We start from the raw sequence: 26,993 nt of genomic DNA on the forward strand, positions 1-26,993 counted from the left end.
CTCACTGGGCCCATTTCTATGGCAATGCATAAGTTATGTGAGACACGTGTCCCTCTGGCACTTGTTCTCATGCTTCATATGTGCAAGGCATGTGCGTGTGTCCCCACTGCTCATGTTTTGCATGCTTCCAGTATACATGATGCCCCGTACATACACAGTTCTTCTCGGCTCTTGGGCATTTGTGATGTCTGTGAGCCTGGTGCCTTGTGGTCACTGCCACACATGACTGCCAGCTCAGGATCTCAGGGAGAGGCTTCCGTGTGGAAGCACTTGCCTGTGGGACAGCCAAAGTCTTCCAGCGGAGCGGCCGGGGGTGGGAAGTAGCAGGTAACCTGGGCTTGGCTGGGTGCGTTTTAGGCAAGGAGATAGCAAGAACCCAGGACACCTGGGTCTGTCCTGAGATGTGGCCTGGGCAGGTGGATTAGGGACCACTGGGGAACCAGGAGTCCTGGGTTCTTTCTGCAGTAATGGGCCTGGGGTCCAGTGCGCGCAGTATGACAGGGGGAGGGGGGCTGGAGCCAGGATGCTTGGGTTCTTTCTATCCCTGCTCTTATCCTCCATGCCTCAGTATCCCTGTGGTAAAAAGCACTATCCCACACCCCAGCAAGCTTGTGCAACAGCTTTGCATAGCTCATGTGGCCACTTCTGTTCAGTGCAAAGTGTCTTGTGCTCATCTGTAACGGGTGCATGGTTAATGTGGATTAGGGTGTGTGATGGAAAGTTTTATTCGTGTGTGTGTGTCTCTCTCTTTCTCTCTATCTTGTGCTCCTCTTCCTGCCCGGAGGTTTGTTTTAAGCTGATGCATGTTCCTCTGTCTCAGGGTTTCACATACCATGTGGGGCTCAGCAAAAGGTCCTGACTGTCAGCACACAGGGTGTAGGGCTAAATATAGTCCATGGTTGAAGCAGCCAGCAAGATCAGGCAGCCATGAGCTATTTATAGCCCCCACCTCCCCAAGCACTGGTTTTAAATAGCCAGAGCTCTGGTTACAGCGGGAGGGGAGATATCCCAGTCCAACTCCAGCCCCCTTTGCAATGGCATTGCCTTTAGAAGTAGGCAGTCTCCACACTTGCCCACAAGGAGGGGGCCGAGGGGGGGGAGACCCTGGAGGCTCTGCTCAGCATGCTGGGAGCTGTAGTTGAAGCCCTTGCTGGCTGCAAAGAGGTTTTGGGCTGCAGCAGGAGGTGGAAGGGGTCAGAGGTCAAAGCGTGGGGCTGGATTTCTGTTCGAGGGGGTATTACACACCAGGCAGAGAACCCAGGTGTTCAGGTTCCCAGACCCCCTTACTCTAACCCCTCAGCCTCCACTTCCCTCAAACCAGGGGGAGGACCCAGGTGTCTGAGCTCCCAGCGCCCCCCCTCCCCAACCCCCCTCCCCTCACAGAGCGGGAAGAGCCCCCAGGCATCCAGGCTTCCAGCCCCTTGCTCTCAGTCCCCAGCTCCCAGAGCAGGGAGAGAAGCCAGGCATCTGGGCCCCCGGCTCTCCCTCCTCTAACCAGCCCCCCAGGCTGCATTCCCCTCCCAAAGTGGGACGAGAAGGTATCTGGCTCCCAGCCCCTGTCCTCCCCAAACGGAGCCCCTGCATGGAGATAGGGTTGGGGTGGGGACTACATTTCCCAACATCCTTTGCATTACGATATGGGCAGAGCTTGGTGCTTTGCTCAAGCAGGACAATTCCGCCTCCCCACCCCCCACAGCTAAATACCAGGTGCAATAAATAAGGGAGAAGAATTTCCCTCTTGCACTCAGGGCCAACCAGCGCCCGGAGGGGGGTGCATCTCTTTGCAACCATGCCAGTGGCTCTGTTTGGCATTCGGGCCCTGAGAGTGGCAGGGCAGGTGCTGGAGGGCTGGGGTGGGCACCCCGGTGTCCTGGGGACTCCCTGGAGGGGGGCAATTCACCTGCGCGATTGCTCTCTGCCCTGGGACGCACTCCGGACCTGGGTGGGTGCCCCCCCGCTGCACATGGCGGCCAAAGTGGACCTCACCACTTCCACCGACTGGAAGGAGGCAAAAAGTAAGTGCCCGGGGAGTTGGGGGGCAGACAGGCATAGCCCCTGCTCCCCCCAGGCCTGTGCCCCACTCTGGCTGCTGTAGGTGTGCCCAGCTCCATGCCCTGCCCTTGTCCCTTTGCTAGGCACAGTGTGGGGGTCTCTAGGCCAGGCCTGCACCCCCCCCCCTCCAGCTTAGGGCATGCCAAAGCTTAGGGGTTTATGCCAAGGGGGTAGTAGGACTCCCAGAATCCTTTGCACCAAGAGCAGCCACTGGTGGTTGCCAGCAGCTGCTAGTAGTGCAAAGGATTCTGGGAGTGCCCGCCTGGCGCTGCTGGGCCAGGCACTGTACATGGCACTGACGCCTAGAGGGTGCCAAGCCCTGGGGGGGCAGAGGGCAGGGCTACAGGTCACCATGGAAACAGGGCCAGTGAGGCCTGGGGCCTACATGCTGCCCAGTGGAGCCTAGGGGTTGCCATGGAAATGGGCCCAGTAAGGCCTGGGGCCTAGAGCTCACCATGGGAAAGGGCCTGGTGAGGCCTGAAGCCTGCATGCTACCCAGTGAGGGGCTCAGGGCCTAGAAGTTGCCATGGAAATGGCTGAGTGAGGCCTCAGGCCTAGGTGTTGGGCCCAGTGAGGCCTTGGGCCTAGTAGTTACCATGGAAATGGGCCTGGAGCCTAGAAGGTGTCAAGTCCAGGGAGGCGTGGTGGGGGCTCCACGTTGCTATACAAACAGCCCAGTGAGGCCTCGGGCGTAGGTGTCAGGCCCAGTGTGGTGGGGTGGGGGTGGCTAGAGGTTACTATGGAAATAGGCCCAATGAGGCCTGGGGCCTAGGACCAATCCACCCCAGAGGCCAGATGAGGCCCAGAGCCTACTAGTCGCTATGGCAGTGATATAAAAATCGTGGTTCGTTTCTCGGGAGGAGGAAAAAAAACCTTCACAGACACACTCTATTAGCAACACAAAAGGTATATATTTGCAAATAGGGTCAGAGAGAGAGACAAAAGATCAATCACTCTGCCCCCCAGCACAATCATTAGCAGGCTTTTATCCCCCCTCTCCTGACCACGTGTGTAGAAGGAGGAATTTTTACAACTCATTTCCGGTTCATACAAACATATATGTAAACATGTCGCTTCATACGTCCCATGTGCATTATAATTAACTACTTAAGTATGCGGGGCGGGTAGGCTTAATATGCATTAGGCTATCACGCGTGCGTGGATGGAACCCAAGGTTACTCAAGGTTCAACCTGAAGGCAAAAATGGCATCTGCTCTTATCTTAGCCTTAGGAATGTGGGGTCATGAAAGAAAGTGTGATTTAGTGTAACAAAGAGATAGTAAATTTGCAGGACAGAGAGGGAGTGATACCTTAGTACAATGGGCTTTTGGTGGTTTTTCCCATCAATTTCCAACCCCCCCCCTTCCCTCTCCCATTAAGGAGACAAGGAGGGGTAGCAGCTGTGTTTTGTTTTTTTTTCCCTAAATCTGCTATTGATAATGCATTTTTAATAATATTTCTAACAATATCCCCCCTCGAGATGCTTTCTGATCTTTACTTCATTCGGGCATATCAAGATAATTACGAGGAATTTTTCTGAGGACCATGACCTTTGCAGCAGTCTGTGCTTTTAGAGGGACTGCTGCAACCTGCATTCCTTCCACTGTGGTGGTTATCAATCTAGTGAGACAAGGAATAAGGCAAGGGATAAAAATCAAACCAGTTAGAGCACACAAAAGCACAAACCCTACCTTTTTCCACCAGGGTCCTCCAAATAATTGAAACCACCAGTCCTTATTCCATGTGGTTTCCCACGTTTGTATTGGTACATGGGCTATTTTTCTAATCTCTTTGGCAATCTCTAAGACTGCTTTCCCGTTGTCATCTATTTGGAGGCAACAGTTAGAAAGGTTGAGCTTTCCGCAGACTCCGCCTTCCTCTGCAAGTAAATAGTCTAAGGCCATCCGATTTTGGTATATGGCTGCTCTCATCTGAGAACTTTGTCGGGCCAATAACTCGAGAGCAGTGGCGGTCTGGTTAGTAATTACTTCCAAGACTGCCTGCAACCGGATGATTCTATTCAGCATATATATTGGTGTCCGGTACCCCCAACTCCCATCATTAGCCCATGTAGCTGGTCCATAATACTCAATAATCCTCTGAGGGGGCCACTCATCCTTCTTCCACTTTTGGGAGCTACCCTGTGTCAAACTTACATCAATACTTCTCTTGGCCCTTTTCCAATCATCATACAAAGAGACTCCTAGCTTATTTCGAACCTCAGACGGTAACAAAAAGAAAGCTGGTACAATTACTCCCATATAGAAAGTTCCCGTCCACCCCTGTGGTAGTATTGTATAGGCCCGTCGTCCGCAAATCCAACAGTATCCTCTTAAGGCCCTATTTTCTCTATTGGTGGCATTTGGAGGGGCCCAACCATAGGGCATCTCGGGAAACCCCAAGCCTCCTTCTGGACCCAAAGGACCAGCAACTGCGTGGCCTCCTTTCATGGAACATTCCCATAGCCCATCCTGGTTCTTGTCTGTACAATCTGTCCGATCATCACTTTGATTTGTGGCACTCCAATATTTATTAAACCACACAATTGTTCCATTGGGATGCTGCCACACTAGCCGATTATACCCTGGGCTATTAGGATAATAAAGCCGTTCTAATCTTGTAAGGTTCATCCACCTTACTTTTAAAGTCCATATGCAACGGCTGTGTCCCAACCTTTTTCCTGTACCATTATTACTGATGCAATACTCTCCTAACGCCACTTGGGAAAGTTCCCAACTGTGGTTCTCATCCCATTTTTGACTAGTACTTTTAACATCTGCCTTACTACTTACTAGCCATTTCGGGGCCAAAGGAAAAGCCCTCCAAGGCCACTGGCCTCCCGAAGCCCCCCACAGGCCCAGCAGTTGGTAAGATTAAAAGTACCTGCAATTCTTTCCATCATATCAACATACAAATTTGTCCCTGGGGGAGCAATTTGGGAAAGCGAGGGTGTGAGCCAGCGGTTAAGGCTGCTCAATTCTGCTTCTTTCATTATGCAGATAACAACAAGGCACATTAAGATTCCCACCATATTTTCCCTTTTACTTTCTTGTCTAATTTTCTGAGCTTTGATTAAGCCGTCTCAGGCGCACTTGGAGATCACCAGTAGGTTCACAGCTCCACTTGCTGGCTTCTTGTTCCGAAGACGACTCAGCTTCCGGAGTGAGTTCGTCTTGGGAGTTGTTGTCCTCTGACGCTTGTGGATGTCGTTTCACACAGGTATGGTGTATCCAACGATCATGGCCAGTAATCTTTACAGCGGTGTGGGTTGTTAGAAGTACCTGGAAAGGGCCACTCCACCTCTCAGTCAAAGGCTCCTTTTTCCACCGCTGCACCAAGACCCAGTCTCCCGGGGAGAAGTCATGTACCGGTACATCTAAAGGCAGACGCTGAAAGGAGGCTGCATACCTGTGAAGAGAAAACAAGACAGACTGCAAGGCAATAACATATGTATGAAGTTCACTATTACCTAATTCAAAAGTTACATTCTCTCGCATCCCAGGAGGTAAGACTCGAGGCGGCTTGCCAAACATAATTTCATATGGGGTCAATTTGAGGCCCCGTCGGGGAGTGTTTCGAATGCAAGTAAGAGCTAGCGGCAATGCTTGAGGCCACTTAAGGCGTGTTTCAATACAGATTTTGGTGAGCAAAGTCTTTAAAGTTCTATTCATGCGTTCCACTTGTCCTGAACTCTGTGGTCTCCATGGTGTGTGTAGTTTCCAAGTAACCTTGAGAGCTTGTGCGACTTCTTGAACCACTCTTCCCACAAAGTGTTGTCCTTGATCCGACTCAATGGACTCAGGCAGGGAATACCGGGGAATGATCTCCTGTAACAAATACTTCACTACTGCAGCTGCAGTGGCAGTCCTGGTGGGCCAAGCCTCGACCCAACCAGAGAGCTGGTCTACCATGACAAGTAAAAACCCATGATGTCCGGATCGTGGGAGCTCGGCAAAATCAATCTGCCATGCCTGTCCAGGGTACGCTGCCCAGGGTCTACCTCCCATTGGCACAGGGGGTTTCCTTCGAGGGTTTACTTTCTGGCATGTAATGCACCTGGTAGCAATGCGCTGAGCTTCTACATATAGCCCTGGGGCTACTGCTTGGCGGATCATTAGATCACCCATGGCCAAACCTCCCATATGGGTTCTTGCATGGAGCTGTTGCAGCACCTCCCGAAGCAATGGCCTGGGTATCATGACTTTCCCTCCTGGTACTATCCACCACCCCTGGGAGTTCTTTTCTGCACAAGCTTTCTGTGCAAATTTATCTTCTTCAGGGGAATACTGTGGGACTAAATCCTGAACGTATGGCCATATGGCATGGGACATAGCCTGCTTGGATACCTCTTCCGCTTCTCTCCCAATAAATGCAGCTTCCTTTGCTGCTGCATCAGCCTTTGCATTTCCAAGCTTATGCTTTTTCTCAGCAGCCTTCCCATGGGCCCGCACATGAATGACTGCTACCTCTTTAGGCTGGTGGAGTGCCTCTAGTAGTTTGATAATCTGGGGGCCATTAGCAATCTTATTCCCAGAGGCAGTAATGAAACCCCTTTCTTTCCACAATAGTCCGTGCGCATGGACTGTAGAAAAAGCATAGCGAGAGTCAGTGTATATATTAACTCGCTGGTCTGTCCCCAGCTGTAATGCTCGGGTGAGCGCAGTGAGTTCTGCGGCCTGTGCCGACCATGAGCTCGGCAATGACTCCCTCCATACTACCTTATCCAAGGTTACCACTGCACATCCTGTTCGTCTTTTTCCATCGATGACAGAGCTGGAGCCGTCCACAAAGTATTCAACATCTGGGTCTTCAATTGGGTCCTCAGCAAGATCAGGTCGCACCTGCGTGGTCTGATTCAGGACCTCAAGGCAGTCATGCGTCGGTTGCCCTGGCTCTGGCAGCAAGGTTGCAGGGTTTAAGGCTGTAGTATGTTTGAAAGTAAGTCCTGGATTAGAGAGCAAAAATATCTCATACCGTGATTGTCTGGAGGGGTTAAGAAATTTCCCTCCCTCAGTCCCTAGGATCTGGGGAACTCCATGAGGAGTGAGTATTTCCATATCAGCACCCATGACTATCTTCTGGGCTTCTTCAACAACCACTGCTGTGGCTGCCACAGCCCGAAGACAGGCTGGCCACCCGAGTGCAACTGGATCTAGAACCTTTGAATAATATCCCACGGGTCTCCAGGTCGGGCCCGATGGCTGTGTCAGCACCCCTGATGCAACCCCTTGATTCTCATGAACATACAGTCGATATGGCTTTTTACTGTTTGGGATGGCCAAGGCTGGGGGCTGGGTTAATGCTGCCTTCAGCAGATCAAAAGCATGCTGCATTTCTTTATTCCATTTCCATTTAGTGAGACTCTCCTTAGTCAGGGATTCATACAGTGGTCTAGCCTTCCCACCGTAATCTGGTATCCATAGTCGACAGAACCCAGTTAGCCCTAGGAATGCTCGCAGCTCCTTGGGTGACTTAGGTGGGGTTAGACCTTGGATTGCCTGTATGCGATCTGCACTCAGGGCTCTGACTCCTTTTGAGAGCTTATATCCCAAAAATGTGACTTCAGGCTGACATATTTGGGCTTTCTCTCTAGAGACTTTATATCCTTTTTTCCCCAGAGTGTTTAGGAGTGACCTGGTGGCTTCCTCGCAGAGCTGCAAGTTTGGGCTTGCAACTAGCAGGTCATCCACATACTGGAGGAGAGTCACTGCAGGGTGTGATCCCTTCCATTCCCCCAAGTCCTTCTGAAGGGCAAGTCCGAAAATATGGGGGGCTGCTATAAATCCTTGTGGAAGAACTGTCCACATGAGTTGGGCTTTATGGAAAGTATCTGGATCCTCCCATTCAAAAGCAAACAATTTTTGACTCTCTCGGTGAAGAGGAATAGAGAAGAAAGCATCTTTCAAATCTAGCACTGAAAATATTTCAGCTTCCCCCGGTACTTGTGTCAAAATCGTGTGAGGGTTCGGGACTACAGGATGGTCTGAAAGGACCTTCTTATTTACTGCCCGTAAGTCTTGGACCAGTCTGTATGAGACCCCATCTGCCTTTGGCACTCCAAGAATGGGGGTGTTATAGGGTGAAGACCCTTCCACTAGCCATCCGTACCTCTTGTATTTCTCTATTAACGGCTTGAGTCCAGCTCTGGCCGCTCGGCTGAGTGGGTACTGCTTTACCCGAACGGGCCCCTCCCCATCCTTGAGTACGATCCTTACCGGGGAGACGAACTTAGCTCGCGCAGGGGTTCCATCAGCCCATACCGAGGGGTCTACTCCAGTCATGTGATCTTCTGGACTTACTGCAGGGCGTCGGTCCTCCAGGAGAGCCATCTGATAGTTCGAGCTCTGCTTGACAGGTAGCTGGACCACCATCTGATCGTCTCTGAAAAAGATTTCAGCTTGCAATTTTGTGAGTAAGTCCCGCCCAAGGAGTGCAACCGGGCAACTTGGAGAATACACAAAGGAGTGCTCGAGCAAATGGTCTCCCACCTTGGTGAGGAGTGGTTTACAAACAGGGAGTCGGGTTTGCATTCCCTCAATCCCTTCTACAAGTACATGCTGTTCACTAGTTCCTGCACAGGGGGGTTTTTCTGGAATCATTGAAAATGTAGCCCCAGTATCCACCAAGGCTTCAAAGTTTTTGCCACCAACCCTAATGGTTACCATGGGATCTTCTCGGGCTCCAACCCGAAGGGTAGTGGTCTTAGATCCCTGTCCCCTTCATTCTGAATCCTCACCCTTGTCTTCTGCCCGCATGAGGTGACCTCTCGGTTCCCCCTCTCTCTTCTCCTTCAACTTCGGGCATTCTCTCTTCCAGTGTCCTTTCTCCTTGCAATAAGCACAAACATCTGCTCCCACTCTTTCTCCCTTCCTCTTCTGTATCCCAGCCTTTCCAGGGTTCCCTCCAGTTATAGCAGCTGCTAGTGCTGCCATCTGTCGCTGAGCCTTTTTATCCTCCTTGCGCTCCTGCACTTGCTCACGATTCCCATACACCTTATATGCAATTTCCACCAGCTCTGAAATCGGTTTCCCAGCACCTCCCTCAGTTTTCTGTAACTTCTTACGGATATCAGCAGCAGATTGACCAATAAACATAAGATTTACCATGCGCTGGTTATCTGGGGCTTCTGGATCCAGATCCGAAAACCTGCGAAACGCCTCATACAGCCTCCCAAGGAAAGCTGAGGGATCCTCCTCTCTTCCCTGTCTCACCTCATACAATTTAGACAGATTGGTAATCCGAGGCACTGCCTTTCCCATTGCTTCCACTATAATTCCCAAATACCGTGCACTCAGCTCTCTGCCCTCTGCAGTATGATTGTCCCATCCCGGCTCTTCTACCGGGTAGGTATCACGCAGAGTACGACCAGCAGCACCCTCTGACTCAACTCTGGCTGCCGCAATACGCTCTGCTGTACCTAACACTAATCTCCTCTCCTCCGGGGTTAGGAGGGTCTGGAGCATCATCTGGACATCAGCCCAAGTGGGTCGATGAGTCTGCCCAATAGATCGAAACAAATCCCTCATCTTTTCAGGGTCTTCACGAAAAGAGGGGCTCTGATTTTTCCAGTTAAATAAATCTGAAGTGCTAAATGGGGTGTAGACAAAAGTTGCAGTGCCTCCTTCCCCAATAACCTCTCGCATCGGACAGTTCAACACCGGCTGTGACTCTACAGGCTTGCGCAAATAATAACCCTTATTTCCTGATTCAGATGAGGCACTTGGCTGAGGCTCACGCTCTAACTCATTAGGTATGCATTGGTACGTCGGTGGTGGTCTCTCTAAGGGAGGGGGCGGTGGTGCAGAAGGACTGGATGCCGAGGAGGCGTCTGACTCATCTTCGCTACCCGACAGGGCAACCGGAGCACGGGTCCGGTACTCAGCCAATTCAGAATTCCCCCCCCTCATTAGACTCAGGAAGTACAGGCGGCCCCCCCCGAGCCTTTTTCTTAACAAGCATCACATGAGACTTCGCTAAGTAATTCTTAATCCAAGGTGGCTGATTTTGAACCACCCACAACCAACAATCAATATAAGGAAACTGATTCCAATACCCATTTTGCATAACAATTTCAGGGATAGCTATCACTTCTTTTAGCACAAAGGATCCTTTCGGGGTCCAGTGGACCCCAAATGTTGGCCACTCGAGTTGACAAAACTTAGTTAAATCACCTTTTTTCATCTTTATTCCATAATCGGCCGGCCTTGCAAATTTATTAAAATGACGTAATAAGACTTTTAGAGGGGTATCAATATTGTTTTCTACACGAGAGCTATTCGTACCCATTTGCCCACAAAAATGCGCCCAATGCACACCAAATACCAAAAAGATCTCAACAACAGATGATTTACAATGAGAGCTAAGCCTAGAATTTCTCAGCAAACTTACACATCCTTTGTTTTAGATCCGTACACCAGATTGGGCAAAGGGAATTCGTATACTCACTCAGATACCCCAGAGATCTCGATCCAAATTCCAGAGTGTGTCTGCCTCTCCAGAAACTCAGAATTTACATAGGATACTTCCTTTAACTTCCCGGATATTTGGACTTAAACCTCAAATACCAGGGTGAGTCCAAAGTCGGCTCGGTGTGCACAAATCCCTGGTACCGGAGGTGCTCCGTCACTGAATTCCGGGGTAGTCCTCGAGAAGCCCCACGTTGGGCGCCAATTTTGATATAAAAATCGTGGTTCGTTTCTCGGGAGGAGGAAAAAAAACCTTCACAGACACACTCTATTAGCAACACAAAAGGTATATATTTGCAAATAGGGTCAGAGAGAGAGACAAAAGATCAATCACTCTGCCCCCCAGCACAATCATTAGCAGGCTTTTATCCCCCCTCTCCTGACCACGTGTGTAGAAGGAGGAATTTTTACAACTCATTTCCGGTTCATACAAACATATATGTAAACATGTCGCTTCATACGTCCCATGTGCATTATAATTAACTACTTAAGTATGCGGGGCGGGTAGGCTTAATATGCATTAGGCTATCACGCGTGCGTGGATGGAACCCAAGGTTACTCAAGGTTCAACCTGAAGGCAAAAATGGCATCTGCTCTTATCTTAGCCTTAGGAATGTGGGGTCATGAAAGAAAGTGTGATTTAGTGTAACAAAGAGAGAGTAAATTTGCAGGACAGAGAGGGAGTGATACCTTAGTACAATGGGCTTTTGGTGGTTTTTCCCATCAATTTCCAACCCCCCCCCTTCCCTCTCCCATTAAGGAGACAAGGAGGGGTAGCAGCTGTGTTTTGTTTTTTTTTCCCTAAATCTGCTATTGATAATGCATTTTTAATAATATTTCTAACAGCAGTGGGGCCTGAAAGGACCCTTGGGGGGCACTGAGGACACTTCCCTGTCAGGTGGGCCTGAGCAGTGCCAAGCTGGGAGCTTGTTCCCTAGGTGATAGCCATCATTTTGGAGGAGACCAGTGCCAGGCAGGGGAGTAGGAAACCAGCTGGGCCCTGCCAGCACTCCTGGGTCCTCTCCAGCTCTGGGAGGGGAGTGGGGATTGGTGGCTGAGCAGAGGGGCCTGGAGCCTGGGACTTGTCCCCCCAGTCCCCAGCAGGTTTGCTGCTCTGCACCTCAGTTTACCCATCTTCTCCCTTGCAGAGTATCTGAGTGGTCTGAGTCAGAAGCAGCGGCGGGAGCATTACTTCACCAAGGACTTTCTCCCCCTGAAGAGCATCGACACCTGGAAGAAGATGGCGAAGAGTGAGTGTCCACATGGAGACAATTTAGATTAAGCTGGGTGTTGGGGAAGGGACAGATTGAAGAAGCAGGTGTTATCCAAGGCTGGAATAATGGGGGCTTGGAGCCAAAGCTCAGGCAGGGAGGGGACTGCAGGTGGGGAGTGAGGGGCACCGGCAGGGCTTTGGGCAGGCAAGTGCGTGGGTTAGGAGTGAGGGGCACTGGGAGGAGCAGGGGGCTACAGGTCAGGAGTGAGAGGCACTGGCAGAGGTGGGAGGATGGGTTGCGGGTTGGAAGTGAGGGGGACTGGCAGGGCTGGGGGCATCAGGGAGCTACGGGTCGGGCATGAGGGTCACTGGTGGGGCTGGGAGGCTCAAGGGCAGCAGTGACACCCCCCCCCCATGTCTCCCCAGATGACCACGTGAAGCAGCCTGAGGGGGCCAAGTTCCCCAAGGATGCAGCCCTTAATGAGAAGATCTCGTTGCTGCATCATGACATCACCAAGCTGGAGGTTGATGCCATTGTCAATGCCGGTGGGTGGCGCCCGGTGCTGTGGGGGAGAAGGGTGTGGCGTGGCAGAGCTAGGCTGTGGGGATGCCCCAAAGGAGTCCCCTCTTATCTGTGCGGTAGATGGTGGGCAGGGCTTCTAGCTGGGTTGGGGGCAGCCTGTCGGGGGCACCTGTCCTCCCCAGACTCCTGTAGGGCTTGTTGTGCTGCTTCTGATGGGCTACAGGGACACCGCTTCATCTATAGGGCCTGGCTCCTGTATAGCTATAGGGTGCACTGCCCTGTGTGCAGGACCTGTGTCTTGTTCTTCTATAGAATCTGTGGTGTGTGTAGGCTTGGCACCTGAGGAAAACTATAGGGTACCTACAGTAACTGGTATGTATCTAGGCACTGCTCATACTCTATAGGATCTGTTCACTACTAGTTTAGTCAAGTCAGTCTGATCTATAGGCGATGTGGTTTTTCCAGTGTTCAGCTCCTGTAGGTTCCAGGACTGACTGCTTATATAGGATTTGCCTGGGTAGCTGCTCTATAGGGGATGAGGCCTCATCTTAGTGCTCTATAGGGGGTTGTGGCTCATCCCCCCCCTCCCCCCCCCCCCCCCGGGATATGGTGTGGTGTGGCCATGTCCCAGGTATTCTTTAGGGAATTATTTTTCACTCCCGCTACTCTATAGGGGATTGTTGCCTTGTCCCAGCTGCTATATAGAGGACTTAACTTTATCTCAGCTGCCCTATGGGGGATTCTTGCTCAACTCAGCTGCTCTATAAGGGATGCTGCTGATGTATATGAAGTTTCCTTCCTCCCCTCTGCTTCGGCTGTTCTGCAGGGTTAGAACGCACCATATGTATTATGTGTAGTCCTGTTGCTTGTATCCTATGGGTCTAGTTATTCACCCATCCACTGTATGTCTAGGACTGAGCCCAGCCCTGGAGAGCTATGGGGCTGTGGGTAGGGTGCCTGTAGAAGCCCTGATGGACAGTGGACCTTGTCTGGTCCACATTCTAGCACAGCTTTGTGTTGACCTATAGGGGCCTGATCCTTTCCTTGAAGGACCTGCCATGTCTAGCTGAGCCCCTGCTGTTGTGGAATCAAGGGGGGCTGTGTGGGGACCCTAATCTCAGCCTGAGGGGTCTGTACAACACCTGGCATCCCCTGATCCCAGCCTGGGGGGGTCGGCATGATATCTGGCGTTCCCCACTGTTTCCCAGCCTGGAGGGTCTGTATAGTTCCCAGTGCCCACAATCCTGACCTGAGGCGGGGGCTCTGCACAGTGCTTGGTGCAACTGGGCCCTTATTTCAGCCTGGGCCAGCAGAGGGCACCAGGCTCTTGTCATTCTCCATCCCCTTATTAATCTGATGCCTCATAAATCAACCCTTCTATTAGCGGCATAAATGTTCTAACAAGCTTGGGCTGCTAACGAGGCCCATCTCTCTTGGTGGCCAACATATGGGGGTAGAGGCCAGGGCCATTACACCCACAGTGGCTGATTTGGGGGAGCTGGGGGTCCCCAACCCTGCCCCTTTGGAAGCAGAAGAGAATGTCTGGGGTGGAGAGGGTTGGTTTGTAGAGGGAAGAAGTGTAAATCTAGAGGAGGTGTCTGGGTGGGGGCCAAGGGCCCAGTGAAGTTCATTAACACCATTGAAGCTATTAGCTCTGCAGTGCCCTCCTTGTTTCACCTGGGGGTCACAGGTGGCTTTTGTCCTCCCCCCTGCCCTTTTTATGGCTACAGTGATGGGGTTGGGGCTTCACCTTGTGAATAGAGCAGCCAAGGGCTTCCCCAACTGGAGAGCGGGGGGCAGGCATGACTGTCTGTGCAAAATCCCTGTGCAAAAAGGGTGCAGGATCCTCATGTGAAGTGGCATGATTGGAAGCGGTGTGGGGGGTGTCTTCTGGCAGTGTGTGATCTAGTGCTGTGTGCCATTGGGGAGTGAGGGGCGGGGACAGGTGCCATGTGCTTGGTGGAGGGGGGCAGGTGCCATGTGCTGAGGTGGGGGGCAGGAAATCTTTGTTGTAATGGAGTTCACAAATGCATGTGTGTGAGTGTGTGCACATGCACGCACTCACATATGAGTGTGCGCATATATGTACATATGTCTGCACGTGTGTGGGTGCATGCATGTGTACATGTATGTGCATGAGGGTGTATGCTTGTGTGCATTTGTACATGCGTGTGGGTGTATGCATGTGCACGCATGTATGTTCATGAAGATGTGTGCATGTGTGTCTGTGCACACATGCATGCACATGCATGTGGGGGGGGGTGCATGGGATATGTACTTGTGGAGGTAGCCTGGATGCTTAGGTTCTCTCCCAGCTCCAGGAGGGGCTTGGGGGTTAGAGCAGGGTGGGTTCTCTCCTGTATCTGGGACTGGAGTGGGGCCTGGTGTGTGATGCAGGGCGTGGGAGCCCGGACACCTGGGTTCTCCCCCTCACATCGTTTGGACTTGTAGTTCAGTGCGCAGCTCCCCGACCCTGTCAGGGCCCCACAACCCTGGGCAGTGTTAGCATGCAGCCTGCGTCCCCAGCCCAGGGCTGGCATGCCTGATGAGGAGCCTGCAACGCATCGCTGAGCACTGAATGCCTGTGTGTTGGTGTGGGGGCAGGAACTACTGCTCTTGGCCTGGGGGTCTGTGCAGAGCCCAGTGCCTCCTGATTCTAGCCTGGGGGGTCTAGAAAGCACCTGGTGCCCTCCAGTCTCAACCTGGGGGGTTTGTACAGCACCTGGTACCCCCCAATCTCAACCTGGAGGGTCTCTACAGTGCCTGGCACCCTCCAATCTTGGCCTCAGGGGGAGGGGGGTCTGTGCAGGGCTGAGCACCCCCTGATCCTGGCTTGGGCAGTCTGTACGGTGCCGAGCACCCCCTGATCCTGGCCTGGGTGGGGGGGTCTGTACAGCACCCAGCACCTCTCCCCTGATCCTGGCCTGGTTCCCCCTCCCACTCTCAACCCAGTTCTCAGCCACCTCTATGTCACCCCCACACCCTGGTCAGTCTCACAGCTCTACTGCCAGCTCCTGCCAGAGGAGCAGAGCACCATCACAGAGACCTTTCTAATCGGGAGGACAAAAGCAGCTGGAGAAGATGCGGCTGGGCTGGGCACTGGAGCAAGACGGGAAGCCTGAGCACTGCCTTGGGGGTTTGCTTGTCATTGCCTGGGAAGGGGAGTGAAGCTGATGGCTCAGGGATCTGGGGGCTTCACAGTGGCTGGCAGGGGGGCAGATGGAGGATGTGGTTTGGGGCTGATGCTCAGAGGTGTCCATGATGCCCCATGGAGTCCACGCGGTTCTGGAGGGGTTGTAGTCAGCTCTGCCCCCCACAGGTCAAGATCAGGGCTGTATCACACTAGGTGCTTCCGAGATGCGCCCCCCTCACACCCCCAGCCAATATCAAAGGACTTCAGGTGCTGTACAGGCTGCCCAGGCCAAGACTGGGCACTACCAGACACTGTACAGACCCCCCACCCCCTGGCTGCGATCAGAACTCTGGGCACCGTACAGACCCCCCCAGCCTGGGATTGTGGCTTTTGTCATGGCATGTAATCCAGCAGATCGTATTGTGTGTGCATGAATGAAAACCCATGCACACCTGCCCCCCAGGTAAGAGCAAGGGGCCTGATCCTGGCCTGGGAGTCTGTTCAGCATCTGTGCTGACCCAGAGCCCTGATCTCAGCCTAGTGGGGTCTGTTCAGCATTTGGTACCCCCCGATCTCAGCCTGGGGGCTGATTGGGCACTGCCCAATCTCTGTCTGGGAGGGGTCTATACAGTGCCTGGTGCCTCCTGATCTCATCCTGGGGGGTCTGTACAGTGCCTGGGGTCCCGCAATCTGAGTCTGTGGGGTCTGTAGATGACCGGCGCTCCACAATCCCAGTCTGGGGGCTCTGTACAACACTTGGCACCCTTCATCTCAAACTGAAGGGCTGTACAGTACCCCCCAGTCTCAGCCCAGGGGGTCTGTATAGTGCCTAGAACATCTGATCACAGATTGGGGGTGCTGTACAGCGCCTGATGCAATGCCTGATGCAATACCTCTCCGAATACTCCCGAGCACTATTTGGGGCCAGCTCCTTCACTCCTCATGTTCCCTTACACTTTCGTTGCACACGTTCCCCCACCTGCTCCCTCCTCCTTCCCACAGGGCTGTGTGCTTGCCCCTCTAGGGGCACCTGACTCGGGGGAGCCCCCCTCCTCTGCTTTAGATGTCCAGGGTCGGTGCTTTGGGGCTGTCAGAGCCAGCAGGAAATCCAGACTCAGCCCCCACGGTACCGGTGGGGGTGTGGAACATGAACTGCATCTCTCAGCACCCCTGAGTCTCCGTGGCTGCTTGGCCTGATCAGGCTGGCACCGGGGATAGGAAGAGGCCTTGTTAGCTGCTTTGTTAGCTGTTTCCAAGGAGAAGAGAGTCTCTTTGGCTGGTGGGGGTGATTGCAGCCAGGGTTGGGGCCTTAGGGCTGTGGGGTGCTGATGCCCCTTGCTGGGATTTCAACCTGCCAGTTTCACATCCTGGCCCGGGCACAGAGCTTGGTTGTGGGGGTATGAAGTGGAGCCAGAGGTCCCCTTTATCCCCAGCCCCCATGCTTCCCAGAGCAGGCTGCATCCCCCAGTCCATCTTAACCTCACTCCCATACAGCAGTATTTTGATTCTAATTCCTCTCTGAAACCCGCTGAACCATGGCATAAAAGACCAGACAACACAACCGTAAAAGTTAAATCTTTCTATTTTATTTCAAGAAAGGATGAGGAAATTTTCTCTCTCTCTCTTTTTTTTTCTCCGTACATATTATAATTTTTTTTAATATCCCTTGGGGGTTTATTTTTTTCTTTCTTTTTATTACGAAAAAAGAGGGACGAAGGAACACATTCATTTCAGACGTCGAAAATTTCAAGGCACCTAGAGGGAAGAGACCGAAGGGGGGCTTGTGTGCGGCCAGTGAGTGCACTTTGGTTATCTGGGAACAAATAAAAAATAACCCAACGACGACATAAAGGAAAGGATCAGACCATAGTTCCCCATGTACCTGACACGCCTTGTCACCCTACAACCAGCCCTCTGAAATCATGGGGGTACGGGTTAGCCACAGAAGCTGATTTCTGTGGTGGAATAGAAGCATGGGGATACTGTACTGGTAGCAATGACTGCCTAGGGATGCTGACCTGAATGGGGGTCCAGCCTTCCCTCCCAGCTGCAAGGAGGGAGGGCCAGAGCTCAGTTTATAGCATTGCCATTCTTTTTAACCCTTTTGCAGCTGCTTTTGAGTTGGCAGTAGCTGGTGGCAGATCCATGGGGGAACAGAATGTAGCAGGAAGGTACAATGTGGGCATGGGGCTGGGAGTGCATTTGGGTTGTGCTATGGGGAGAAGAAATGCCCCACATGCACCACACAGCCCAAGGTGTTGCCATTTGTCCCTCCCCCCCAAGATCCACCCATGGGTGTAGCGTTTGACCAAAAGCTGCTGTCAATTCTGCAGCCGCTGTGAAAGGGTTAAAAGCATCACCTTTAGCTGAGTAGTGAGGGTCATGATCCAGCCAACGTTCTGGAAAAACACTTTATTCTTCATTCTGCCTTTCCAAAACAGAGGACGGGTTTTATTTGGGAGTGTGTGGTATGCAGGGAAATACGGTATCCCTTATCCCGGTGGCAAGATGGAAAGCTGGTCTCTGTATGCAGCTCTGTAGATTCCTGGCTTAGGGGCTGGGCAGCACAAGGCACAGCCCCAATCTTGGCCTGGGGGGGATCTGTTCAGCTCCCAATAACCCCTGATCCCTGGCTGGGGGCCCTCTACAGCACCTGGTACCACCCAGTCTCAGCCTGGAGGTTCTGTATGGTGCCTGACATGGCTGCGATCTCAGCCTGGGGGATCTGTACACTGTCTGGTGCCCCCTGATCTCAGGGGTCTGTACACCACCCCCTGATCTCAGCCTGGGGAGATCTGTACAGCTCCTGGCACTACCCAATCACAGGGAGTCTACAATGCCTGGCACTCCCCAGTCTTGGCCCAATGGGGGAGTTGTGTTTGTTCCCTTTTGCCAGGGTCCAGTTGATGCCATGTCCTTGACAAGGGAACAAACCAAATTCTCTAACGATGAGACACTCAGTGCGGTTGATGAGGGTCTTTGTAACGATGCATACAGCTGAGCTGGCATGGGTTCTCCTAATGAACGCGTGGGGCCTCTTAACGAAGGACAGGGGGGATCTTAATGACGCACACAGTTTGTGTGGGAAGGCGCGGTTCTCTTAACAAACAAGGGGGTTTCTTTAACGACGCCCGTGGCTCAGTTGGCAGAGGAACGGCAAATTCTCTAAACATGTCTTGCAGTCTACGAGGGGATGCGTGGTTCTTTTAATGAACGAGGAGGGTCCTTAATGATGCCAGTGGCTCAGTTAGCAAAGGAACTCCTGGGTTCTTTCTGCAAGGCCCTGCCAGGTTGCCTTCCATTGTTGGCTCAGTGGTGGATCCAGGCAGGGGGGATTATATACTAGTACGGTCCTGAGTCTAGGTGTAGGCTGGGCGGTGAAAACCTTGCTTTGGAGAACTCCAAAGATGCGATGAAGCCGTATGGAAGACCTGTTCATGCCCTGCTAGCTCGGATACAAACAGTCCCATGCCCCAGTGAGGGCAGAATTAAGGGTGTTCTTCATGCCCCTCCAGAAGGGAGAGAGCACCTAAAACTTGGGAGCGGGAAACGGTAAGGTGAGGCTCATTGGAAAGTGCTGAAAATTAGGAATGACCCTGGGGAGGGAGATGGGGTGAATGGCGGAGACCTGGGTGGGTGGAGAGATGGGTAGAGAGTGGGATAGAAAGAAGGATGGTAGGTGGGTGGATGGGTGGATGATATGTATGTGGGTGGGTGGATGAATAGATAAATAGGTAGAGTGTACATGGATGGACGTATAGGTTGCTGTAGGGACAAATGGATGAAAGGTTGATGGAGAGAGGGCCCCCTATGGATGTGGGGAGGGAGGGATATACAGCTGGGGGCACACAGATGTATACAACCTTTCCCAGTGCCACCTTAACTCTCCCCCCTGCATCCGTGTCCACCCCTCATCATTACTGTAATGACTTCCTCCCACCACCACCATCTCCACTGCCAGGTTAGGCTACTACCTACTCTCTAAATCACACAGACACCCCCGCCAGCATCTTCCAATTTTCTTCCCACCCCTTTCCTCACAAGACTGTTTGCCTTTGTGCAAAGCATGAACAATTTGTACAATTGTCTATGACTACCAAGCACAATAAAATCCAGCGAGCTGGGACTTCCTCCCCTTCACCAGGACAAAGCGACTTCCCCAAGCTCAAATCTTGGGTCACATCAGTTTCAAACTGGGCATTACCACAGGCTCAGATTGGAGTCACTACAGTTTCAAACTGGTGTTTCTTTTGGCTCAGCTCAGTCACACTAGTTTGAAACGGGTGTTGCCTTTGGCTCAGATCTGGGCTCACACCAGTTTCAAACTGGGTGTTACTAGTCTTCAAACCCATGAGGTCAAGCTGTCACCTCCCTCTCCCACCTCTGTCCTGGCCCCTCTTCCCCCCTGGCCGGTTCTGTGGATCACAAGAATTCCCTCAGGTCACATGTGCAACAGGGTCACGTGACACCACCTGCATTTGGGACAGGAAGTGGGAGTTTGGTACCCCACAGAAATAACTGGTTGCATAATGGTTTGTTCTGACTTTGTTGTCCTGCTCTGTCTTGTCTCATCTTGTCTTAGCTTGTATGTCCTGTATTATTTCACTGTTGTGTACTGGGCTGGATCAGATCATGTTATTAGGAAGAACGAAGTTGAAAGGAAATGATGAAATTGAAATGATACTTTTTGATTCAGTCGGAGCAGAATGCTTTGGAGTGATTTGTTTTGACTTTATGGCATTGATTTATAATATAATATAATATAATATAATGTAGGAATTATATTGTGTTATATTGTACCATGCTCAATATACTTATTGCATTGCAATAATCATATCATATATCCTATCCTATCATAGCTTAGCTTAGTATTCCATCTTATGTTCATATTATGCTATATTATATTATGCTTTCCTATGCTCTGCTGTGCTCTATGCATATATCAATATTACATTTTAAACTAAATAATATTGAAATGGAACATTTTTTACTTGATCCAAGCAAAATATTTTGAGATGTTTTGTTTTGACTTCATTGTTGATGTGATGTAATGTGATATATATCTACTTCAAGCAATGCAATTGCTAGGAATAAAATAGTGCTTCTTTTCAACTTTATCATTGGGTTTCCATTGTATTGCATTATATTATATTTGTTACATTATCTTACGTTATATTATTTTGTATTATATCATAATATAGTATAGCATAATATATTATAATATAGTATATTACAGTTTGATATATTATATCTAATACAATGGAGGCCCAATGATAAAGTCAAAACAAAACAGTTTGGGCTGATTGAAGCAAAGCATTTTGGAGTGATTTAACTTCATTGTTTATATTATATTATATTATATTATATTATATTATACTATATTATATTATATAACTAGCACCACCATCTTTGTTTTGGATAATTAATTTTTCCAGCTTATGGTAGGAAGCACTGGAAGCTAGCCTTTTGTTCTTGTCCTGTACGTTAGATATTTAAAACATCCAGAAATAGACATGCAGCTCCGTGTAAGGCTTTACCATCTCGAACCGCTGGTCAAGAAACAACACAGCAGGGTCTTGCTGCCAAGCAAAAACCAACTGTGGGCTAGTGGTTTGGTTAAGACCAGTGAGTCTCAACTGGGACCCTCCTAAGGGTGTGTTATTGGCATGCTGAGGTGTGCCAACACCAACACCTGATTCACTGGGTAAACCCAGAGATTTCCAGTCAGAATCCAGTGTGTCAAGGTCATTCTGACCTGTTGCTGAGCTACGGAAGAATCATTCGCTCTAGTACATCTCTATCACCAAGAAATGAGTGGAAGCTAAGAGTTGGTATTTTCTGGATGTAATGAAGAAGTCTTGAGTCTAGCAGGAGGGATCTTGAGTCTAAAAAAGGTTGAGAACAATGTTATGGTTAACTGACTCCCTAGCTACAGGGAATAATAAAGTGGAAACAAAAGGGTAGGGCCAATATGGACCTGCCTGAAACCAGTCTGGGATGACCTAGGCATTGTTCTGCTGTGAGGATTTCCCAGGCTTCTGTGTTTTGCTGGTTGCTGTGTGGGGCTGGGAGGGAATTCCACTCTACTTTTTCTGCTACATGTTTCAAGGAGTTTTTAAGCCTCTTTCAGAGGCATTGGGTCCTGGGCTGGGCCAGGCTGGGGATAGTGACTGGGCTGGGCCAGTGCTTCTGCTGGGACTCAAACCTGAAGGGTTCTGACTGTAAAGGGTCTTGCCCCTCCGCTCAGGATCAGACTAATGCTGCATTAGGGTCAGGAAGGAACTTTACCTCCTGATCAGATTTGTCCAGACTGAGGGGTTTTCCTTCCCCTGTAGCGGGGGCACGGCCTCTACCTGGGATCTTTGGAGTGTGTATTAACTACCTTTTACAGCAGCAGGATGCTGGCTATTGTGGTCCCCCTGCTTTACCTGTGACAGGATGTGGTGTGATGTCTGGTGCAGTGTCAAGGCTTACATCATTTGACAAAGAAGTTGGATGCTGGATTTGTCTGGGATGGTTTGGACAAGGCTGGTCATGCCTCAGGCAGGGAGTTGGACTAGACGTGACCTGTGGAGCATCCTTCCAGCCCCACCTCCCTATTATTTGTATGGTTCTTCAGTTTGGAGAGGAGAAAGCTGATAGAGGAATAGGGTTGAGATCTACCAAACCATGTAGGCTGTGGGCAAAGTGAACAGGGACCTGCTATTCACCAAGTTCCAGAATACCTTATTATGTCACATACAACACACCCCAGAATACAATATAGCTCTTGTTTTTTTGAAAGGCTGAATGAAAGAAAAAAGATTTCCCCAGATTTATGGCTGTGCAGAGCATGATCTTAAGCTGAGTCACCCTTCTACCCTGCTGAGGAAAAGCTGAAACCCTAAACTTTTGCTAGAGACTGGTCTCTAAAGGCTGGAGCTAGGAGGCTGAAAAGACCAAAGGGCTGCAAACTGGGAGGGGAAAACCCAGGAGCAGACAGCAAAATTGCTGGGAGAAAGTTTGGCTTGATTCATGGAATATTGAGACAATTGAAAAGGAGAGATGACTGTTAACACCTGTGGAGTGAAGAGCAATGGGCCGTGACATCAACAGACTCCATCAGCTGCCTGAATAGAAATGTTACAGCTGCTGGGAGCAGGAATCAAAGCTGGAGAGGGGCTTCAGAGCCAGGCAGAAACTCAGCTTCCTTGCTTAAGACGCTCACCCCAGTTCGGGGAGGAAGGAGGGCTGATTCTGAGGGCAAAGGTACATATCATATATGAGAGAATACGGTACTAGATCTAGGGGGCGCTCACTGAAGCAAGCAGGAGGTGGGTTCAATACTGTTTTTAATGCATCATGTCATTAGTTCAACCCTGTTGCCATTCCCCCATCCACCCAGGCCCAATCTGGGGCCACGTGGCTCCATCATCCCCCCAGACCGAGCCAAACACAGCCTTCTGCTTATGCCACACATCAGTTCAGCACCTTTGGCCCATGGTTGGAGGGGGGGAGGAGGAGAATTACAAGTCTGTACACGTGCCCCTTGGCATGCAGAGGAGAGAAATCCAGAGGCGGCGGCGCCTCTAAGTGGCTCTGTCTCACCTAACGAATTTAGCAGTTCAGGTCTGGTTTGTAAGGAGGAGAAGCGATTTGCATTGCCAAGCAGTTCTCTCTGCATGTTTTTTCCATCACCTTCCTTTTTTCATAAGCTCTTAAATTACGGGCAAGCTGAGTTGCAAATCGCTTGTTATCCATGGCTCCAGGAGGGAACCAGGCCGAGGGGCAGGCAGGAGCAAAAGGCACCTGGCGCATCTGAACGGCGCCCCACCAAGGCTGCTAAACAGGTCCTCCCAATTAGCACATTTGTTAAGTGCTGTGTGTAGAGCTAATGGCGTTACACGCAGCAGGAGGTTGGGGTTCAGGCCGGGACGCCTGTTTTCAAGGCGGCATTTGGCTTATAAATATTAGCTCTCATTAGCTCAGTCGAGGGACGACCCTCTGCCTTCATTAGGTCGCTAACAAGCGGCCTCAGTTTGCATCCAGAAGGCTCAGTGGGGAATTCATTAGCTGGTTGTGGGGGCTGGAGATGTTTAGGGGTCTTCTGGTTGAACTCAAGTCTAGAGAGTAGGGCTGGGAGGTCGGGACACTCGGGTTTTGTCCCCGTCTATGGGATGAGACTGGAATCTAGACACCCTGAGGCTCACTGGATCTCACGATGCCTGGGTTCTGTATTTCCATATCTGAGAGGGTACTGGCATCTTGGGAACAGGGCAGAGGGGTCCTGACTGTCAGGACTCCTGGGTTCCATCAGGCTTGCTTCACCCCCAACCTGGACTCATGGTCAGCACAGCTCCTTCTGATCTGGGACTTGGGGCTGAATGGGAAATTTCCTCCAAAGCTTGAAGCCCAGAAGAGGGTTGATGGATTCCTCCTGACCTCATTGCTCTTATAACAAGGGTCTGGTTTTGGTAGCAACCAAATCATGGGAAGGCAAGCCTGGGAGGAACCTCACAAGGTCACATCTAGTCTAGCCCCCTGCCTAAGGCAGGATCAGCCCTGTCCAAACCATCTCAGAGAAATCCATCGTTCAGCCTCTTCATAAAACTACCATCAGCCATGACACTGCATCAGCCATCATACCTGACCTGCTACAGGGAAACCAGGGTGGCCAACGTCCTGCTGTTGTCACAAGTTGTTAATGCACACCCCAGAGATTCCAGGTAGAGGCTGCAGAGGAGGGCAACCCCGCAGCCCATACCAATCTGACCAGGGGGTAAAATCCTTTCCTAAACCCAAAGATGGCATTGGACTGACTCTGAGTGGAGGGGCACGACCCTCTAGTCAGGATCTTCAAGGTCGGAGTCCCAGCAGGAGCATTGACCCAACCCAGTCAGTATCCCCAGCCTGGGCTACAGCCAATGCTCAATGTCTCTAAGGAAGCTTAGTCCCCTCCTGCACGTAACATATCATGCAATAAAGGTACCGGCCACATTTCCAAGTAATTATCATATGATACAAATGTTCATCCAGCTATAAAAAGAGCCAACCAGCTGTAAAGTCAGTGCTTGAAAATGTGTAACAACTTTATAGCTGGTTTCTATTTAGCTTTAATAAAGGCAGGGCCCTTAAGCCCCTGCTACACGTTATATATATTACGTAATTCACTGGTGAATCGTGCAATAAATTTAGATCAGTCACACGTGCAAAGTAATTGTCACGCCATTAACTGGTTGATTGCACAATGAATGTAGACCAGCCATACCTGCAAAGCAGTTTGCACACAAATCACATGATTAAAATGACTCCTCAGCTATAAAAAGAGTCAACCAGCTACAACGTCAGTGCTTGAAAATGTGTAACAACTTTATAGCTGGTTTCTATCCCGTTTTAATTTTAACGTGTAACAGGACACTTATTCACATTGGTATAAAAGGACAGGTCGAACCGCTGTGCTATCAAGCTGGATTTTTTTATGGTTTCTTGAGACTTTTCCTGTTCTACCAGGCCTGATCCATCCAGAATGAGCTGACTGAATGTAGCTTTGCAATGGGGCACTGCCTGTATTCCTGTATTCCTGGTTCCTGCTGTGAGCTAAAACCTTGGGTTTTGGGATTAAAAGCTCTAGAAAAAATTTGGCCTGTTTCAGTCCTCAGATTTCTCCCCACCTTCGAATGCTTGACAATGTGCAGATGGGAGGGGAAGGTTGGGGCACAGGGTACCCAGGTTCTAGTCCTCTCTTGGCTCCAGGCCAGCTGCTTTGTGCTCTCCATGCCTTGGTTTACCTATCTCTGAAGTAAGCGATAACAATACCAATACTCTCCCCTGTGTGCTTGGAGATTTGCCAGAAGGCAGCTGCTGGATGACATAGGTGAGCTGATCTTCAATCCTACTTGAAGACGACATCTGATTATAGGCCATATGGGTATTAGCTGACAGGCCGTAAACACAGCATGAAATAGGGCCAACCAAAGAACACAGATCCCTGCTTAGAGACCCTGGATTGCTTTAGATCCATTTCCTTTCTGCTTGGAGATACCTCAGCAAGAAGCCCTTGAAGAAGCTGCAGGAGGCGGGTAGAGTTGACCAGGCCCAGACAGGATCATGATGATTTATACATCCATCAATTTTGGAACCTTGAATCTCCACCTCCTTGGATAGCACAGGCCATGAACCCTTCATCCCACAGGTTGGAGCTCATTGGGAATAAAGCGTTTCCTGCCAAAGATTTGGCTTGGGTTAGACACGGAGAAGCTATCACAATCATGGAGAGTTTGTTCCAGCTGTAGATCACCAGATCACCATCACTGGGAAAGAAACCAAGGTCTTACCATACTTCCTTGGATACCACATGCCCCCTTCCCCGCCCAGAATTAGCTCTCCAAAATTGGGGTACACGTCTTAAGCCAAGAATCTGTTTTTTTGTTTGCTGGAATAGAAGCAGGGAGGAATAGAAACATGGAGCTCATCTGGATCCCAGCATGGCTGCCACTTTTCCTGGCCCCAGCAAGCAGAAGGGGACACTCTGGGACCTAGCTTTGTTGCTGTGACACCACACCACAAAGTTCCAGCTGCCTTAGCCAGACTGTCTCTCAGGATGCGACACTTCCTGGACCCTTTTGGTTTCCAGGAGGACTTGCTCTATGTCACGCCGTTGGCCAGGACTCTGGATAAATCTCTTCCAAAACAGAGGCACAGGTCTTATATGGAGGCACATGGTACGTGAATTATTGAGAAGTGGGACTCATAGGGACCTCACAAGGTCACATCTAGTCCAGCTCCCTGCCTGAGGCAGGATCAGCTGTTTCCAAACCTTTCCAGACAAATCCAGCATCCAACCACTTTGTCAAATGACGTCAGGCCTGAGGGAGCACCAGACATCATAGCTCATCCTGTCACGGAAGCCGGGGGCCCACGGTGGCCAATGCCCTGCTGCTGTCAAAGGTTGTTAATACACGCTTCAGATAGATCCAGAAGAAGGCAAACACCCCTCCAGATTCCTTCCTGACCCTCAGTATGGCATTGGTCTGACCCTAAGCAGAAGGGCAAGACCCTCTTTAGGACCCTCTGGGGTTGAGTCCCAACAAGATCATTGGCTCAGCCCAGTCACCATCCCCAGTCTGGGCTGCAGCCAACCCCCAGTGCCTCTGGGGAAGGCTTAAAAACACTCTGATGCATGTAGCAGAAAGGTGGGGGGCAACCAGCAACAGTTGAACCATTGTCTGCAGGGGATCCAGGAAGGGGCAGTGGCATGCCTGTACCTCCCTTTTCAAATTGGATCCACCCTGGAGCCTCTGTTGACTTCTTTAAAGACCCCAAAGCAGTAAGAGTCCCTGTCCTTCCACAGGTGACTGGTAGGGGGTGCATGGGGGTGCACGTGCCCCCCGGCAGCCAACACTAATGCTGTCAGTAGGGCTGGGGCCCCCTTTGACAGGGTCAGTGGCTTCTGTGGGTGCCCCCCCAGATTCAGGAGGTACTAGTCACTCATGCCTCCTCCTCCTCCATTCTCACAGCCCCTCACCTGCCACTGCTGCTTCCCCACATTCTGGGGTGGGGGCTTCAAAGTTGCCCTGCCTGCTCCAGCAAGGCCACCTGGTGGTGGGCTCAGCTGAGAACAGTGACATC

At 50.9% G+C, this 26,993-nt stretch overlaps 1 protein-coding gene across 2 annotated transcripts in view; it reads left to right on the forward strand.

Annotated features, from left to right (window-relative positions):
- The first annotated feature begins 1,675 nt into the window (after positions 1–1,675).
- Positions 1,676–26,993, forward strand: part of MACROD1 (mono-ADP ribosylhydrolase 1) — a 60,385-nt gene continuing 35,067 nt past the window's right edge. Inside the window, exons 1-3 of one of the 2 annotated variants that reach the window (XM_090055125.1) lie at positions 1,676–2,015; positions 11,666–11,767; positions 12,157–12,276. In XM_090055125.1, the coding sequence (XP_089911251.1) occupies positions 1,790–2,015; positions 11,666–11,767; positions 12,157–12,276 (448 nt within the window). In that variant the 5' untranslated portion in view covers positions 1,676–1,789. The remainder of the gene's footprint in view (positions 2,016–11,665; positions 11,768–12,156; positions 12,277–26,993) is intronic. The other variant, XM_090055126.1, reaches the window with a different exon arrangement.

Source organism: Crocodylus siamensis, chromosome 6, assembly GCF_052110815.1.
Source record: "Crocodylus siamensis isolate JL-2025a chromosome 6, ASM5211081v1, whole genome shotgun sequence".
Lineage (NCBI taxonomy): Eukaryota > Metazoa > Chordata > Crocodylia > Crocodylidae > Crocodylus > Crocodylus siamensis.